The following is an 18,191-nucleotide window of genomic DNA, read 5'->3' as shown; positions in this document are numbered from 1 at the left end:
CAGGGGCGGTTGCAGAAACCGCAGAAAAAGGCGTATAACTCAGAATAAGGCATTTAATTATTGTTAATCTAATGGACAGGTGGATCGAATCAAGGGAATAAGTACAGAATAGATAGATTCCAAGTAATTCTCTTGTTTGGTTGACATGTAAAAAATGCTCCGTATTCGTGTGTATATAACAAATATAACAATGAAATCTATTAATGGTTAAATTTGGCTCAGTAGGATAGACTGATAAAGGCAGCTGGCAAATAATTATAATTATTATCATTTAGAGGCTCGTATACTAGGATATCAGATGGCATACAAATGCTGACAGAAATCTTGCGTTATATTTATTTATAAGCAGATATAACGAAACATACGGCATTCACATAGTGAGACGATAAAGAGAAACAAACAAAACAAAAAAAAAAATAGACTAACAGGGTAACAAGAGCATATTGTCGTTGGAGTTCAGTGGGAAAACACTTTACTAAGGTTGACCGTAGAGGCGAGAAGGGTTGGCCTGTCCTTGGCTTGATGGCTGACGTTGTTCTTCGCGGGCGCGAGCCTCGAGTTCAAGTCGACCACGTTCGATCTGTTCGAGGGCGTGGGCAGGGATTGGGTGGGGGAATGCAGGGGCGACGGGCAGGAAGGGCGACTGAGGTTGGTAACCGTTAACATCAGCGACGAACTGGAGATCGAAAACTTGGCCATCTGGGAAGGTGAAGCTGGAAGGAAACCATAGTTTGTACATATATAATGTATATAGATAAAAATATATATTCTCACATACACAGATATATATATATATATATATATATATATATATACTGATATACATAAGTATATATTACACATACATATATATGTGATAATAAAGGCACTTTAGACACTTTCATTGTCGTTTAAATGCCCTGAGCACCCGAAACAGGTACACGCACTTTTCTGTTTAAGTATAGAAATGTGAAGAGTGAATGAACTAACCTGACGGTTCCCTGTTGAGCGCCACCTGGACCGCCAGATTCGTGCCTGACGATGCCATCCCCAGTCTCAACGTCAAAGTTGTAAGTGCCGTCAGCGGCAGGATGGACTCGCTCGTCGCGGATGATGGGGATTTGCTGAACGGGCGGGGATGTGTGGGGTGCAGGGGCGTCGTAGGAGAGAGGCAATCTCTCAGCCACGGCCACAGCCACCAGCAAGGGCAAGAGCAGCTGGAACGTTCATAAATGAGAGTGAATATTGATTTTCCCATTATTATACTACTACTTATTAACACTTCATGACGAAAGACATGTAACCAAAATGCTAAGAAACAGGCTTACTGTTTTCATGTTGATATTATTGATATACTTGTAGTGCAGACTGCAAGAAGTGATGCTGGCTCGCGAGCATTGCACCTTTATATACCCCAAGAGAAGACATGTAGGTCGCGATGAGACGCAACGTTTACATTTCCCTTTTTAAGGACTGGTAATATAATCTTTTTATATATCTATGTTTATGTATGTAAATGTACGCACATATAACATACATACAAACACACGCACAGAAGTGTATGTTTGTATGTAAATGTATATTCCCTCATGTATGTGCTCACACACATATGCTTGTGTGCCCGTGTTTGCATGTAGCAATTGGATACAAAGCGGTTCTTTAGTAATCTGTCATTAAATACATGTTCACATAAACATGCATACATATATATATATATATATATATATATATATATATATATATATATATATACATACATATATATATATGTATGTATATATATACATATATATATATATATATATATATATATATATATATATATATATATATATATATATATATATGTATATGTGTGCGTGTTTTTCTTTAATCGAATCTTATGTAGTTTTTTTTTTTTTTTTTTTTTCCTGTCATGCGGAAACTTGGATTTGATAGCCCGCCTAGGAAGGATTAAAGTGCTTGACAGAAAAAAAAATAAAACACGTATAAATACATGTACATATATACACACAAATATAAAAACATAAATATATATTTATCTCTATAGTTATATGTATTAGACAACTTGTGAAAATGTGAATGAGTCTATCATTGACAGGTGAGATTTTAGAGAAGGCACCGAAATTTCGAAATGTCAGCTGTTTATTAAGTGATATAGCATTTATAACAATTCCACTTCAGTCAGCTTTTCTAAATTTTAAGTTTCCAGTGTATAGGGATTGTAAACAAAAGTGAAAATATAATTCAATGCTTTCGACGGAAATTGTCGGAGTGAAAGAACCCATTCATAATTTTATTTGTTAGTTTCTCGATGAAAATAAAATCTGTTAACCCCTATCCTCCTTTGTTCCATTACATATTTGCTTGGAAATCTGAGATTTAAACGAGTTTTTTCTTTATTTCAAAGTCAAATAGATGTAGTTAGTAAATAGCTGGCACGACCACCGGTCGGAATGATGGAATTAGTAAGGTTTCTAATCCAAAAGTTTGTGAAAAGACACTTAGATATCAATTTAATATATCTCAATTTAATTGTCATTTCAATCTCGACACTTAGTATTCTCGGTAGTATAGTGGTTAGTATCCCCGCCTGTCACGCGGGAGACCGGGGTTCGATTCCCCGCCGGGGAGAAAAAAAATGATGACGGTCTTAACATTGTTCACTATAGAGTTTATATCATATATTTTAAAAGAATGCATAAGACGACAGTTGATATATTGAAGTTGAGATTAGTGGCCATTTCCAATTAAATATTTGTTTTACACGTGAAGCCATAAAGACATCTTTATCACAACATACTCATGAAAACAAACTTCATATCTAAAATCTATTTCACAGAGTGACTTAACTCGGGGAAAATAATCAGCCAAGGAAGATTTGATATCCTTATAAAATTTATGTAACTGCCCATAAGAACCAATGTTTTGCCTCAAATTATGTCTGATTATCTAATGACCGTATCAAGGAAAAAAATAACAGCTTCATGTATGCCCGTTTTTACATTATGAAAAATGTTTTATGTCTACTATCATGTGTATCTAACGATTCTGTAATTTCTGATTGTCCATATGCCTAATAACAATAAAAATTATAAATGATGAAGATTTGGCTCAATAGGTTGGTTCGGTTAACACGCAAAACCAATTTTGAAAGTAGATAACTTTTTGAATGAATTGTCTAATAGGATACCAAATTGTTTAGAATTAAAATCAGAAATTTGATTTACATTTATTTATAAACAGGTATAACACTCAATGGTAAAACACTATACGGAATTCACATACTGGGGCGATGAGAAAATATAGGTTGGAGTATGATAAGAGTAACAAGAGCATATTGTCGTTGGAGTTCAGTGGGGAAACACTTTACTAAGGTTGACCGTAGAGGCGAGAAGGGTTGGCCTGTCCTTGGCTTGATGGCTGACGTTGTTCTTCGCGGGCGCGAGCCTCGAGTTCAAGTCGACCACGTTCGATCTGTTCGAGGGCGTGGGCGGGGATTGGGTGGGGGAATGCAGGGGCGACGGGCAGGAAGGGCGACTGAGGTTGGTAACCGTTAACATCAGCAACGAATTGGAGATTGAAAACCTGACCATCTGGGAAGGTGAAGCTGAAAAGAAGCCATAGTTTGATATAGACACATATATACGTGCACACATACGTGCGTGTGTGTATATGCACGATAGACACGACTTTTACTTTCATGTCGTTTAAATGCCCTGTGTACCCGAAATAGGCATACACACTTTTCTGTTTAAGTGCAAAAATATGAAGAGTGAATGAACTAACCTGACGGTTCCCTGTTGAGCGCCACCTGGACCGCCAGACTCGTGCCTGACGATGCCATCTCCAGTCTCAACGTCAAAGCTGTAAGTGCCGTCAGCAACAGGATGGACTCGCTCGTCGAGGATGATGGGGATCTGCTGAATGGGCGAGGTTGTATGGGGCGCCTGGTCGTGGTAGGAGAGAGGCGGTCTCTCACACATAGCCACAACCACCAGCATCGACAGAAGCAGCTGGAATGTTATTATATTTAAGTGAATAGTGTTGATCGTCCCATTATTATACTACTACTTTCTAGCACATTTTGGAGCCAGAATGCTAAGAAACGCTTACTGTCTTCATGTTGATAATATTGATGTACTTCTAGTGGAGACTGCAAGAAGTGATGGTGGTTCGCAAGTCTGCTAACTTTATATATCCCGCAGGGATGAAATGTAGGTCGCGATAAAACGGAAAGTTTACATTTCCCTTTTGAAGCATATATAGACACACGCGTGTATGTGTCTATGCACATATATGAACACACATCTATGCATGTACTCACACATACAAACGTGTCTGTATGAAGCAATTAGTACAAAGATGTTTTTAGTAACTTATCATTACATGCATGTTCACATAAACACACACACATGTATATATATACATATATACACGCATGCATATCTATCTATCTGTATATATACATATATGTGTGTATTTTCTCTTTCTTTAAATATTTGGTAGTGATATTGCTTCCTGTTACGCGGAAGATTGGGATTCAATAGCCCGGCTAGGAATGACTCCAGTACTAGCCAGAAAAAAATATAATATTTCATTTTATATATGTATAAAGTACGATCACACATACATTACATAGCTTGCAGTGAAAAATGAATAACAGTCCATCATCTGATCTATGAATCTAGAGGAGCTGATATTAGAAAAGGTACGGAAATATGAAATAGTGAGCTGTTTATTAATTCCTTCGCACAGCGACTCAAAAAGGCTTACGAGGAGGTCACTTGTCAAAGGTCTTATGAAGATTTTCTCCATCGAGACCGCGGTAAGGGCTTCTATGTCCAACTAAATGACTTCTGATAGAATAGATTACTTTGTATGTGTTATGCATGCGTTTATTATAATTGTTAATACATATAGTGTATTGTGCGGTTAAAGCAAGTAAGTGACACTTGCCTTCCGTGTTGAATTGATTTTCACGAACTAATCGATCTTCTTTAATTGTGAATATCAAAACCAAAGAAACAAGAAATCAGTCAATTAAAATCAACGAGGCTGACAGGCTATGGTTATCTCGGGAATATTTTTGGACCAAGGTTTCTCTGATGAATTTTTTTTTTTCTAACATTAATTAAATTAACGTATATGCACATATTTAAATAGGTATTTATACGTATATATATATATATATATATATATATATTTTTTTTTATATATATGTGCACACACAAATATATGTACATATATATATACATACATACGATATATATATATATATATATATATATATATATATATATATATATATATATATACACACACACACACACACACACACATATCTATACATATATATATAATATATATATATATATATATATATATATATATATGTACACACACATATATGCATATATATATATATATATATATATATATATATTTATATATATATACACATACATATATGTATATATATATATATATATATATATATATATATAATTCATATGTGTATATATGCACATGTATATAAATATCCCACACACATTCCTTTTCACACACACTACATATATATATATATATATATATATATATATATATATATATATATATATGTATATATATATATATATATATATATATACATGTATATATACACACACACACATATATATAGATAGATATATGTACATATATAGACACATATATAAATGTATATATATATATAAATATATAGACAAATAGATAGATAGATAGATAGATATAGATATATGTGTACATATATATATACATACACACAAATATATATATATTTTCTATATATATGCATATACATTATACATATATGTGTGTGTATGTGTGTGTGTGTATGTGTGTGTGTGTGTGTGTGTGTGTGTGTGTGTGTGTGTGTGTGTGTGTGTGTGTGTGTGTGTGTGTGTGTGTGTGTGTGTGTGTGTGCATATATATATATATATATATATATATATATATAAATATATATATATATGTATGTATATACATGCATCACACACGCACACGCAAATACATACATATATATGTGTACATTTATGTATTTATGTAAATGAAGCAGAAATGAGTAGGACATTTTTCGCATTAGGCTTTAGTCTCTTTTTCGAACTTTGTTCCGTATCATTAAAGGATGAGAGCAGGATCGAAACGTGCGTGAAAGTACTTTTGTATGTTTAATAATCGCCTTTTATGATTCAAATTCTCTCTTATCGCATTTTTCGATAGTATTCTAGACTGTCACACGGGAGACTGGAATTCGATGAACCGCCGAGGAGAAATTTTACTGCTAAGACGACGATCTGAATGCTGTTTACCATAAAGTTTATTTCATGTATTTCAGGAATGCGTGAGACGTTAGACATTTGGACGCTCGGGGTCTAGGTCGCTATTTTTTTCTCTCTTTTGTTTAGGTTTGATTAGAAAAGAAAACATAGGATTGAAGATATTTATTTACAAATCTCTATGATCGTGCAAAAGCATCCAATATTACAGAAGGAAAAAAGGAAAGTTAATCTGACTTCCAGTTGGAATGTTTAAGACTTTATAATATGTATTTAATGATTTTAGGTATTTCAGAAAATTCCTCATGTTAGTCTTATATCGATAATTACTTATAAACCATAGGAGATTGAATTAGTTAACTTTATACAGTCAAACATATCGAAACAACATGTAGTACACAAAACCAAGCAAAACTAAATGTAAAAAGTGGAAAATCGGGATTTCCTCATTAAATTCTCCAATCCTTTAGTTTTGTTGGTCGTTTAGAAAGTACTGTCAATCTAGATACATATTTATTTACAAATAGATATAACAAAACGTTATGCGGCCTGCACACAGTAGAGTGATGAAGAGAATGAGATTAGGATGAGATTGTAGGATAAGAGGGGCATAATGTCGTTGAAATACAAGTGGGAGAACACTACTAAGGTTGGCCGTAGTGGCGAGCAGGTGCGGCTTGTCCCTGGCTTGAGGACTGACGTTGCTCTTCACGGGCTCGAGCTTTGAGTTCGAGTCGACCACGTTCGATCTGCTCGAGGGCGTGGGCGGGGATTGGGTTGGGGAATGTAGGGGCGACGGGCAGGAAGGGCGACTGAGGTTGGTAACCATTAACATCAGCGACGAACTAGAGATTGAAGACTTGGCCATCTGGGAAGGTGAAGCTGAAAGGAAACCATAGTTTGTCATACATACATACACATACATACATGCACATTATATGTATAGGTGAGTGTGTATGTTTGTTTATGCACGACATACATTAATTTTAAAGTTCATTGTCCTTTAAAGGTACTGTGCATCCGAAACAAGTTATAGATACTTGTATAAAAATGTGAAGAGTAAACGAGCTAACCTAATGGTTCCCTGTTGAGTTCCAACTGGACCGCCAGATGCGTGCCTGACGATGCCTTCTCTAGTCTCAACGTCAAAGCTGTAAGTTCCGTCAGCGGCAGGATGGACACGCTCGTCGCGGATGATGCGGATCTGCTGAACGCGTTGAGGATGGGCGGGATGCAGTGGCGACGTAGGAGAGGGACGTCTCTAAGCTACAAACGCAACCTGCAGCAAGGACAGAATCAATTGGAACGTTCACATTGTAAGTAAATATTGTTGATCTGATTAACACTTTATGGCGCTTGATAATGGAGTTTGAATGCTAAGAAACAGAGTTACCGTCGTCATTTTGATATTGATGTACCATGATAATGGTTCGCAGGTCTGATACATTTATATACCTCTCAAAGATGAAATGTAGACCGCGATAAGAGGTAACATTTACATTTCCCCTTTTAAGTACTTGTTATATATGCTTAATATGTGTACGTGTATATATATGAATATAATTGTACAGATATATATGTAGCAATTCATATAAAGCACACATGCTCACATACACAGGTATATTTATTCACAGGTATATTCACCACACACACACACACACATACACACACACACACACACACACACACACACACACACACACACACACACACACACACACACACATACACACACACACACACACATATGTAAATTATACAGCTTGTATTGAAAATAATTACATCTTTCTCAGGCTTTTCTAATTCAAAGTTTCAGGTAACCTCCAATACGTAAGGGTTGTAAATAATATAAATGGAATTTCTAAATTCATATTTTAACGAAAATCATTACAGAAAAAGACAAGACGATTAACTATATGGCACTACCACCGTGAAGAATGACATAATTAGTAATATTTCTAATGAAAAGGTGTATGAGAAGTTCTAAATATCAATTAAAATAGCAGGATATATTTTAAATTTTACTCCCAAATTTCCGAATTCCTCGGTAGTATAGTGGTTAGTATCCCCGCCTGTCACGCGGGAGACCGGGGTTCGATTCCCCGCCGGGGAGGAAAATTTTACTACTGAGACGACGATCTCAACATAATTCACCGTAGAGTTTCTCACGTATTACTAGTAATGCAAATGGCAGCAGTTATGTTTAAGTAGAGATTATTGTGGCCATTTCCACGGAAATATAATTTGTCCTATCCTAAAGGCAATCTCTCACTCACACTCACACACACACACACACACACACACACACACACACACATACACACACACACACACACACATACACACACACATATATATATATAATGTATCGCTGAGTACTTATAATCATTACTATTCTTTTACCACTTATTTTGATCATGCTACTAAATCATATGTATTCTTAAAACATACTTTGTTTTACACACACCGAAATAATCTGTTAACGAAGTTTTGATATCCTTATAGAAACTTGGTTTATGTGACTACAGAAAAGGATATTTTGCCTCAAAATAAGGCATCTAATTATTGTCGGACAGAAGAATCGAATCAAAGGATAAGGTCCATAGATTCACGTAATTCCCTTGTTCGTTTTTTTATATGTGGAATATGCTCCGTATTCTTGTGTATTTGCCGACCTGATGGCTGGTTATTAATATGCGCAATAACAACGAAATTTTGCTCAGTGGGATAGTTTGATGAAGGTACATGGTAATATATATCTTGTGATCTAGAATATCGAAGAAATAATTATCATATGTACAGTATCATTTGACACATGTTGAAGGTGGAAGATTGTTTTTTTTTATAATAATAATCTTTATCATTTTTAGTTTTTTGTACTAGGGTATCAAATTCTATAAAAATACTTTCCGAAATCTCGATTTATATCTATTCATAAACAAATATAACACTCGATGTATTGGGAAACGTACGGCATTCACATAGTGTGGCGATAAAGAAACAAAAACAGGAAATAGAGTAGAGTAACAAGGTAAGAAGAGTATACTGCCGTTGTAATTTAGTTGGGGAGCACTACAGAGGCTGATTTTATTGGCGAGAGGGGTTGACTTGTCCCTTGCTTGATTCCTGACGTTGTTCGATCTGTTCGAGGGCGTGGGCGAGGATTGGGTGGGGGAATGCATGGGCGACGGGCAGGAAGGGCGACTGAAGTTGGTAACCATTAACATCGAACCAAAGATATAAAACCTGGCCATCTGGGACGGTGAAGCTGGAAAGAAGCCATGGACTACACACATATACACACATATACTCGTATATGTGTATGTATATATGTATATATATTCTCACACACACCCACACACATATATATATATATATATACGACTTTTATTTTCGTTGTTGTTTAAATATCCTGTGCACCCGAAACAGGTATACACACTTTTCTGTTTTTGTAGAAATGTGAAGAGTGAATGAACTAAACTGACGGTTCCCTGTTGAGCGCCTCCTGGACCGCCAGATTCGTGCCTGACGATGCGTCAAAGTTGTAAGCGCCGTTAGCAGCAGGATGGACTCGCTCGTCGCGGATGATGGGGATCTGGGCGGGAAGCAGGGGTGTAGGAAAGGGGCGGTCCCTCAACCACAAACGCAACCACCAGCAAGAACAGAAGCAACTGGGATGCTCATATATGTGACGAAATATCGTTGATCTTACCAGTGTTATACTACTTAATGGATCCAGAATGCTAAGAAACAGACTTACTGTCTTTATGTTAATAGTATTGGTGTACTTCTAGTGCAGACTTCAAGAAGTGATGATGGTTCGCAGGCCTGATGCCTTTATATACCTCTCAGAGATAAAATGTAGGTTGCGATAAGACGTAGAATTTACAATCCCCTTTTTAAGACCTGTTAAATATGCATTATGTGTATGCGTATACATATGAATATATTTGAACACATTTATATGTAGCAACTGATAGAGAGCATTGCACACATGTTCACATACGCATGTATATTTATATTTGATATATATTTTAAAAAAATACATATATATTCGGCACACACTCATATATGTGTGAAGAAAAGAAATGAATTAATTTTATGTTTTTACTAATCTATATAGAATTTTAAGATTAATGATTTGTATTTGCATTTTGGAAAGTTAAAACAAAACAGATGGCACGACCAACGTGAAGAATGACATAATCAGTACGGATTTTGATAAAAAGGTGTATGAAAAGACTTAAATATCAATTAAAAATAGCAGGATATATTTCTAATTTTACTCAAATCTTTTCGAATTCCTCGGTAGTATAGTGGTTAGTATCCCCGCCTGTCACGCGGGAGACCGGGGTTCGATTCCCCGCCGGGGAGGAAAATTTTACTACTGAGACGACCATCTCAACATGATTCAACATAATACTACTGAAACGACAATAATAAATGGATAAGTTTGGCTCAGTAGGATAGTTTGATGAAGACAGTTGGTAATATATATATCTTGTGGTCTGATATATCGACGAAATATCTATCATGTACAGTATACGCTAATACACAACGACACATTTGCAAATACAAGTGAAAGAGGTTTTTGTACTAGGATATCAAACTGTATAAAAATACTATCAGAAATCTTAATTCATATATATTTATAAACAAATATAACATGTATAGCGAAACGATGCACGGCATTCACATAGTGGGGCGATAGATAAACAAAGAAAGCAATGAAATATAGTGGAATAGCAAGGTAAGAAGAGTATACTGTCGTTGAAATTCAGTGGGGGAGCACTACTGAGGTTGACCGTATTGGCGAGAGGGGTTGACTTGTCCCTGGGTTGATGACTGACGTTGTTCTTCGCGGGCGCGAGCTTCGAGTTGAAGTCGACCACGCTCGATCTGTTCGAGGGCGTGGGCAGGGATTGGGTGGGGGAATGCAGGGGCGACGGGCAGGAAGGGTGACTGAGGTTGGTAACCATTAACATCAGCGACGAACTGAAGATCGAAGACTTGGCCATCTGGGAAGGTGAAGCTGGAAAGAAACCATGGATTGCATATATGTGTATATATAGTTCTCTCTCACACACAAACAAACACACACATATGTATATACACGACTAATGTAAAAATGTGAAGAGTGAATGAACTAACCTGACGGTTCCCTGTTGAGCGCCACCTGGACCGCCAGACTCATGCCTGACGATGCCATCCCCAGTCTCAACGTCAAAGCTGTAAGTGCCGTCGGCGGCAGGATGGACTCGCTCGTCGCGGATGATGGGGATCTGCTGAACGGGCGAGGATGTGTGGGGTGCAGGGATGTCGTAGGAGAGAGGCGGTCTCTCAGCCACGGCCACAGCCACCAGCAAGGGCAAGAGCAGCTGGAACGTTAAAATATGTTAGTGAATATTGATCTTCCTATTCTTATGCTATTACTAACGCTTCAAGACGCCTGACATGGAGCCAGAATGCTAACAGACTTACCGTCTTCATGTTGCTATCGATATACTTGTAGTGCAGACTGCAAGAAGTGATGGTGGCTCGCGAGCCTTGCACCTTTATATACCCCAAGAGGAGAAATGTAGGTCGCGATAAGTCGTAACGTATACGTTTCCCTTTTTAAGCAGTGACTATATATTTTTATTCATACGTATATTTATGCACATATATATGTACGCACATATAGCATACATATAAATACATATGCACACACAAGTGTGTGTGTTTGCATGTATATGTATATCTACACATGTATGTACTCACACATATGTGATTGCGTGTCCATGTGTCCATGTAGCAATTAGATAGGAAGCTGTTTTTTAGTAATCTATCATTATAGCAATGGTCACATGAATGTGATACATATACATTCATATATAGATACACACTAATATATATGTGTGTTTTATTCAATCAAATATGTAGTATAGTAGTTCTTATTCTTGTTATGCGTGAAACTGGGATTCGATAGCCCCCCTAGAAATGATTCCAGTGCTTGGCAGAAAAAAAAAAAAAACGTATAGATACATGTATATACATACACATGTATATATTTATCTATATATTTATACATATTAGACATGTTAAATTACAAATTAGATTCCATCATACAATCTGAGTCTTGAGGTGAAATATCAAAATGCCTGCCGTTAATTCATTGGTTTAGTGTTTATAATTTAATGTTCCCAATGCCCAGGAACTGTAATCCATGTTAATTAAACATACAATTGAATTTTTAAGTCTTATACTATTTAATTGAAATAAATAAACTATTTTATGTTTATTAAAAATAATAATGATAATAATAATAATAGTAAGTAAACATATGCCACGGACACTAAGAGGAAAGACACAATTAGTAAGGTTTCTGACCAAAAGGATTATAAAAAGACATTTAAATATCAGTTAACGATATCCCAAAAAAAATCTAATTTAAAGTTTCAAAATGTATTTCTCCGTAGTATAGTGGTTAGCACCCCGCCTGTCATGCGGGAGACCGGGTTCGATTCCCCGCCGGGGTGGAAAAAATACAACTAGACGACGGTCTCACCATTGTATTTTTAGGAATTCATAAGGCGACAGTTGATGTATTTATTGAAGTTGGTAGTGGTATAACCGTTTCCAAGTATTTTATACGCGATGCCATAAATATTATTCATCACCACATGCTTATGAAAATTAACTTCATCCTATCAAAAACTCCTTGTAGTTCGTTGTGCACTGGTTATAGTATTGTTCAGGAAACCATAAAGAGATAAGCTAGTTATCTTTTTATAATTTATTTTTACCATTGTTAAGATCCCATGTCAACGTAACATAATTTACTTCACAATGACCTAACTTTGGGACAATAATCCGGTAACGAAGATATAATGCTCTTACAGAATTATGTGACTGCAGAAAAACAATAAAAAAACATGAGAAAACGATAATAACTTCAGGTCAGTCCCTCATATATGAAAGAGTCGCTATATCCAGTATCATATGTGTTTAACGATTTATTGTTTCGTAAACTCTGGTTATTAATTTGCGTTATAACTATGATATTTATAGATGGTTAAGATTCGGCTCAGTAGCTTGGTTCGGTGATAGCGGCAGGTAGTGTTTCATAGTCTGACCTATCGAAGAAATATGTATCTTATATATACTTTTTACGTTTACATGCAAAGACAGATTTGTAAAGTAAATAATTTTTGGAAGATTTGTCTGTTAGGATGTCGATCTCGTATATAATTACAATCAAAAATTCAATTACATTTAAATATAAACATATAACACTTAATGCATGGAAAATCTCACATATTGAGGCAATGGAAAAATATGGATTGGAGTAGGATAAAAATAACAAGAGGATAATGTCGTTGGAGTTCAGTGAGAAAACACTTTACTGAGGTTGACCGTAGCGGCGAGAAGGGTTGGTTTGTCCCTGGCTTGATGACTGACGTTGTTCTTCGCGGGCGCGAGCTTCGAGTTCAATTCAACAACGCTCGATCTGTTCGAGGGCGTGGGCGGGGATTGGGTGGGGGAATGCAGGGGCGGCGGGCAGGAAGGGCGACTGAGGTTGGTAACCGTTAACTTCCGCGACGAATTGGAGATCGAAGACTTGGCCATCTGGAAAGATGAAGCTGAAAAGAAACTGTAGTTTAATATAGACGTATATTTATAAATATGCGTGCCGAAACATACACAGACATACACATATATTTATACATAGATATATACGTGTGTGGTGTGATTGTATATGCACGATAGACATGGCCTTTACTTTCATTGTCGTTTGCTTGTACTGTGTAACCAAAACAGGTATACACACTCTTCTGGAAAAATGTGAAGAGTGAATGAGCTAACCTAACGGTTCCCTGTTGAGCGCCACCTGGACCGCCAGACTCCTACCTGACGATGCCATCTCCAGTCTCAACGTCAAAGCTGTAAGTTCAGCGGCAGGATGGACTCGCTCGTCGCGGATGATTGGGATCTGCTGAATGGGCGAGGATGTGTGGGGTGCACGGGCGTCGTAGGAGAGGGACGATCTCTCAGCCACAACCACAGTCACTAGCAAGGACAGGAACGTTCATATATGAGTGAATATTATTGATCTTCCCATTATTTTACAACTTACAAACACATAACGACGCTTGACATGGGGCCAGAATGCTAAAAAAAAAACCACTTACTGTCTTCATGTTGATAGTATTGATGTACTTCTAGCGAAGACTGCAAGTGATGGTGGTTCGCAAGCCTTCTACCTTTATGTACTCCTCACAGAGGAAATGTAGGACGCGATAAGATGTAATGCTTACATTTCGGTTTTGAAGCATTAGTTATATATAAATTGTCTATATGCATATACGTGTGTGTGCATGTATAAGTGCATATATACACAAACATATATACATATATACACACGTCTACGTATATACTAACACACACACGTGTGTCAGTATGTAACAATTGATACAACGCTTTTTTTTTGGTTTACTATTACAAACGTTTTCACATTCACATGCATATATATATATATATATATATATATATATATATATATATTTATATAAATATATGCATTTTTGTTTTTCTTTTTCCCAATCAAATCTTCAGCAGTATAGTATTTCTTATATCTTCCTGTCACGTGGGAGACTGGATTTCTATAGTACGCCTAAAAATGAGTGTTAGCCATTAAGAAATGTATTGTTTCAATATATAAATATATATATATATGTATACATATAATGTACTCACACGCATACGCGCGCGCGCGCATGCACACACACACACACACACACACACACACACACATATATATATATATATATATATATATATATTACAGAGCTTACAGTGAAAAAAATAATGTATAGGGGTTGAGATATGAGAGAAGGTACCGAAATATGAAATGATGAGCAGTTATTTAATTGTTTATAATTATCTAAATTCATCTAAATTTAAAGTTTTGATATATATCTCTAATGCCTAGGGATCATAATGAATATAAAATGAATATGTAACTTAAAATTTAGATTTTATTGGTTCGTTTGTTTATTTGTTTGCTGACTTTAAAATAAGAAGGAGGTAAGATCGAACGACCACCGTTAGGAATGACATAATTAGTGAGGTTTGTGAATAGATTTTTTTATATCAGTTAAAGATATCTCGATTTCGTTCTAATTTCTCGGATTTTATATAATATTCCTCGGTAGCATAGTGGATACTACCCCCGTCTATCCCGCTGGAGTCCGGGGTTCGTTTCCCGACCGCGGAGAAAATAATTACTACTCGGGCGACAAATGCTGTAAGAAGTGCTATAAAAAATCAAAATCAGAATGCTTCTGTATATGACTTATCTATGATTTATACGTTGACACGCAAAGCCAAATGGGGAAGACACTGTTTTTAAAGGTTTGTGTTAGGATAGCAAATTCTTTAGAAATATTATCGGAAATTTGATATACATTTATTTATTAACAGATCTAACACTCAATGCTTGGCAAAATACTACGGCATTCACATAGTAGGACGATGAAGAAACATAAATTGGAGTAGGATAACAGAGTAACGTGCATATTGTCATTGAAACTCAGTAGGACAACACTTTACTGAGGTTGACCGTAGAGTCGAGAAGGGTCGGCTTGTCCCTGGCTTAATGATTGACGCTCTTCGCGGGCGCGAGCTTCGAGTTCAAGTCGAGCACGCTCGATCTGCTCGAGGGCGTGGGCGGGGATTGGGTGGGGGAATGCAGGGGCGACGGGCAGGAAGGGCGACTGAGGTTGGTAACCATTAACATCAGCGACGAATTGGAGATCAAAGACTTGGCCATCTGGGAAGGTGAAGCTGAAAGCAAATATAAATGTATGCGCGGCAGACATGACTTTGCGGTTCATTGTCGTTTAGTGGCTTGTGCAGTCGAAATATCTATAAACACTTTAACTAACCTGACGGTTCCCTGTTGAGCGCCACCTGGACCGCCAGACTCGTGCCTGACGACGCCATCTCCAGTCTCAACGTCAAAGCTGTAAGTTCCGTCAGCGGCAGGATGGACTCGCTCGTCGCGGATGATGGGGATCTGCTGTACAGGTGAGGATGTGTGGAGCGCAGCGGCGTCGTAGGAGAGGGACGGTCTCTCAGCCACAGCCACAACCACCAGGAAGGACAGAAGCAGCTGGAACATTTATAAATGCGAGTAAATAATGGTCTTACCAATTTTATACTACTCTTTACAAACACTTTATGGCGCTTGATAATGAAGCCAGAATGCCCCCCCAAAAAAACAGACTTACTGTCTTCATATTGATATTTTTGATATACTTGTAGTACAGACTGCAAGAAGAATGCTGGTTCGCAAGCTTGGCATCTTTATATACACCTCAGAGAGGAAAAGTAGGTCGCGAGAAGAGATAACCTTTACATTATCCTTTTTAAATACCAGTTACATGTAAAATGTTTAGATGTGTACGTATAGGTATTGATATATGTTATCAGAAATATATACACGTGTATATATGTATGTATATATATATATATATATATATATATATATATATATATATATAAATGTATAAACTATTATCCATATATTCATATATATGTACACACACATATATGTGTGTGTGCGTGTGTAGCAATTGATATGAAGCTGTTCTTGAGATTTATCATCACATACATATAAAATTATACAAATAAAGGTGTGTGTGTGTGTGTAACCAGGGTCACATGTACGAATGTACATTTACATTTCTGTATAATTTCAGTGCGACAATGAGAATTCCAGTGCGACAATGTATATATATACATATATAAACACACACATATATATAAATAGATATATATCATATAGATTAAACATGTTTTATATAGATAGGTAGATACATAGATACCTACGAACATAGACAGGACTAATGCAAGATATTGAGTGCATACAACATACTTAATGAAGTGTACAGCCAAGGTACTAAGGGATTCTTAAGAGCAAGGTTTAGTCAGTGGAAAAGAATTAGTGCACTAGATATCTGATGTTCCTTAATTTATAACAGATTCATTCACTTTCTTGGACTTTTAAATTTTATGATTATTAATATTTAGAGCTTGTCATGAATGTGCAATGAATATCTAAATGAAGACTTAGATAAATCATTATTTTAGGGAAAAAGAAATTAGTTCAAATTTTATTTGTTCCTATTTCTTCCTTCGCGTTTGTTTCATTACTTATTCATTTAGAAATTTAAAACTAAACGAGCTACGTTTATTTGCATTAGGGCAAGCTTTTAAAAAAGTAAATGAAGTCAACAGATGTGCCACTTATTAATTTAATTTACCTATTTTGTTGTTTTTGTTTTTGTTTGGCCACTTAGGATTGGCATAACATGTAAGGTTTATGATCATAAACCTTATGAAACAAAATTTTGATTTCAATTGGACATAGCCGGATAAAAATCATATTTCTTTCATTTCAGCGTTTAGTCCTCGGTCGTGTAGTGGTTAGTATCCCCGTCTGTCATGGGGGAACACCACCTGGACCGCCAGACTCGCGCCTGACGATGCCATCCCCAGTCTCAACATCAAGTCGTCAACGGTAGGATGATCTCGCTTGTCACGGATGATGGGGATCTTCTGAACGGGCGAGGATGTGCGGAGTGCAGGGGCGTCGTAGAAGAGGGACGGTCTCTCTCACGGCCAAATCTACCAGCAAGGTAAAGGATCAGCTGGAACGTAACATGTGTCAGTTAACATCATATCCTTCTCTTTGTATTCTAGTTCATAACACTTAATTTGCAACCATTACTGTTCTCATGTTGACATGAACTAAGATAGGCCAAAGTCCCGCAGTGGAATGAGTCCCTGAATAATAATTATAATAACAATAATAATAAGGATTTATTGTTATCATTTGTTATGTTTACAGAC

At 36.6% G+C, this 18,191-nt stretch overlaps 4 protein-coding genes and 2 non-coding genes across 6 annotated transcripts; 2 read left to right on the top strand and 4 right to left on the bottom strand.

Annotated features, from left to right (window-relative positions):
* Window positions 1-155: 155 nt before the first annotated feature.
* On the bottom strand, window positions 156-1,407 carry LOC125025545 (endocuticle structural glycoprotein SgAbd-2-like). Its single transcript, XM_047613565.1, has 3 exons — window positions 1,336-1,407; window positions 970-1,196; window positions 156-713 (listed from the first exon to the last, which is right to left on the bottom strand). Exons 1-3 carry the CDS (start codon window positions 1,405-1,407, stop codon window positions 476-478), a joined length of 537 nt encoding a protein of 178 aa, XP_047469521.1. The 3' UTR covers window positions 156-475.
* Window positions 1,408-8,337: 6,930 nt separating this feature from the next.
* Trnad-guc lies at window positions 8,338-8,409 on the top strand. Its single transcript has one exon. It is a non-coding gene; the product is annotated as a tRNA-Asp (tRNA).
* Window positions 8,410-9,383: 974 nt separating this feature from the next.
* Window positions 9,384-9,980, bottom strand: LOC125025544. Its single transcript, XM_047613564.1, has 3 exons — window positions 9,942-9,980; window positions 9,782-9,891; window positions 9,384-9,564 (listed from the first exon to the last, which is right to left on the bottom strand). Exons 1-3 carry the CDS (start codon window positions 9,978-9,980, stop codon window positions 9,384-9,386), a joined length of 330 nt encoding a protein of 109 aa, XP_047469520.1.
* A 618-nt stretch (window positions 9,981-10,598) lies between these two features.
* Trnad-guc lies at window positions 10,599-10,670 on the top strand. Its single transcript has one exon. It is a non-coding gene; the product is annotated as a tRNA-Asp (tRNA).
* Window positions 10,671-10,926: 256 nt separating this feature from the next.
* Window positions 10,927-14,476, bottom strand: LOC125025542. Its single transcript, XM_047613563.1, has 6 exons — window positions 14,464-14,476; window positions 14,142-14,345; window positions 13,737-13,918; window positions 11,778-11,849; window positions 11,448-11,674; window positions 10,927-11,328 (listed from the first exon to the last, which is right to left on the bottom strand). The coding sequence occupies exons 1-6, from the start codon at window positions 14,474-14,476 to the stop codon at window positions 11,088-11,090; spliced, it is 939 nt and encodes a 312-aa protein (XP_047469519.1). The 3' UTR covers window positions 10,927-11,087.
* Window positions 14,477-15,803: 1,327 nt separating this feature from the next.
* LOC125025635 (cuticle protein AM1199-like) lies at window positions 15,804-16,458 on the bottom strand. Its single transcript, XM_047613703.1, has 2 exons — window positions 16,223-16,458; window positions 15,804-16,121 (listed from the first exon to the last, which is right to left on the bottom strand). The coding sequence occupies exons 1-2, from the start codon at window positions 16,456-16,458 to the stop codon at window positions 15,884-15,886; spliced, it is 474 nt and encodes a 157-aa protein (XP_047469659.1). The 3' UTR covers window positions 15,804-15,883.
* Between the last annotated feature and the right edge of the window lie 1,733 nt (window positions 16,459-18,191).

The sequence above is a fragment of the Penaeus chinensis genome, chromosome 5 (genome assembly GCF_019202785.1).
Source record: "Penaeus chinensis breed Huanghai No. 1 chromosome 5, ASM1920278v2, whole genome shotgun sequence".
Taxonomy (NCBI): domain Eukaryota; kingdom Metazoa; phylum Arthropoda; class Malacostraca; order Decapoda; family Penaeidae; genus Penaeus; species Penaeus chinensis.
The sequence above is the reverse complement of the archived record's forward strand: the minus strand, read 5'-3'. Positions and strand labels throughout refer to the sequence as shown.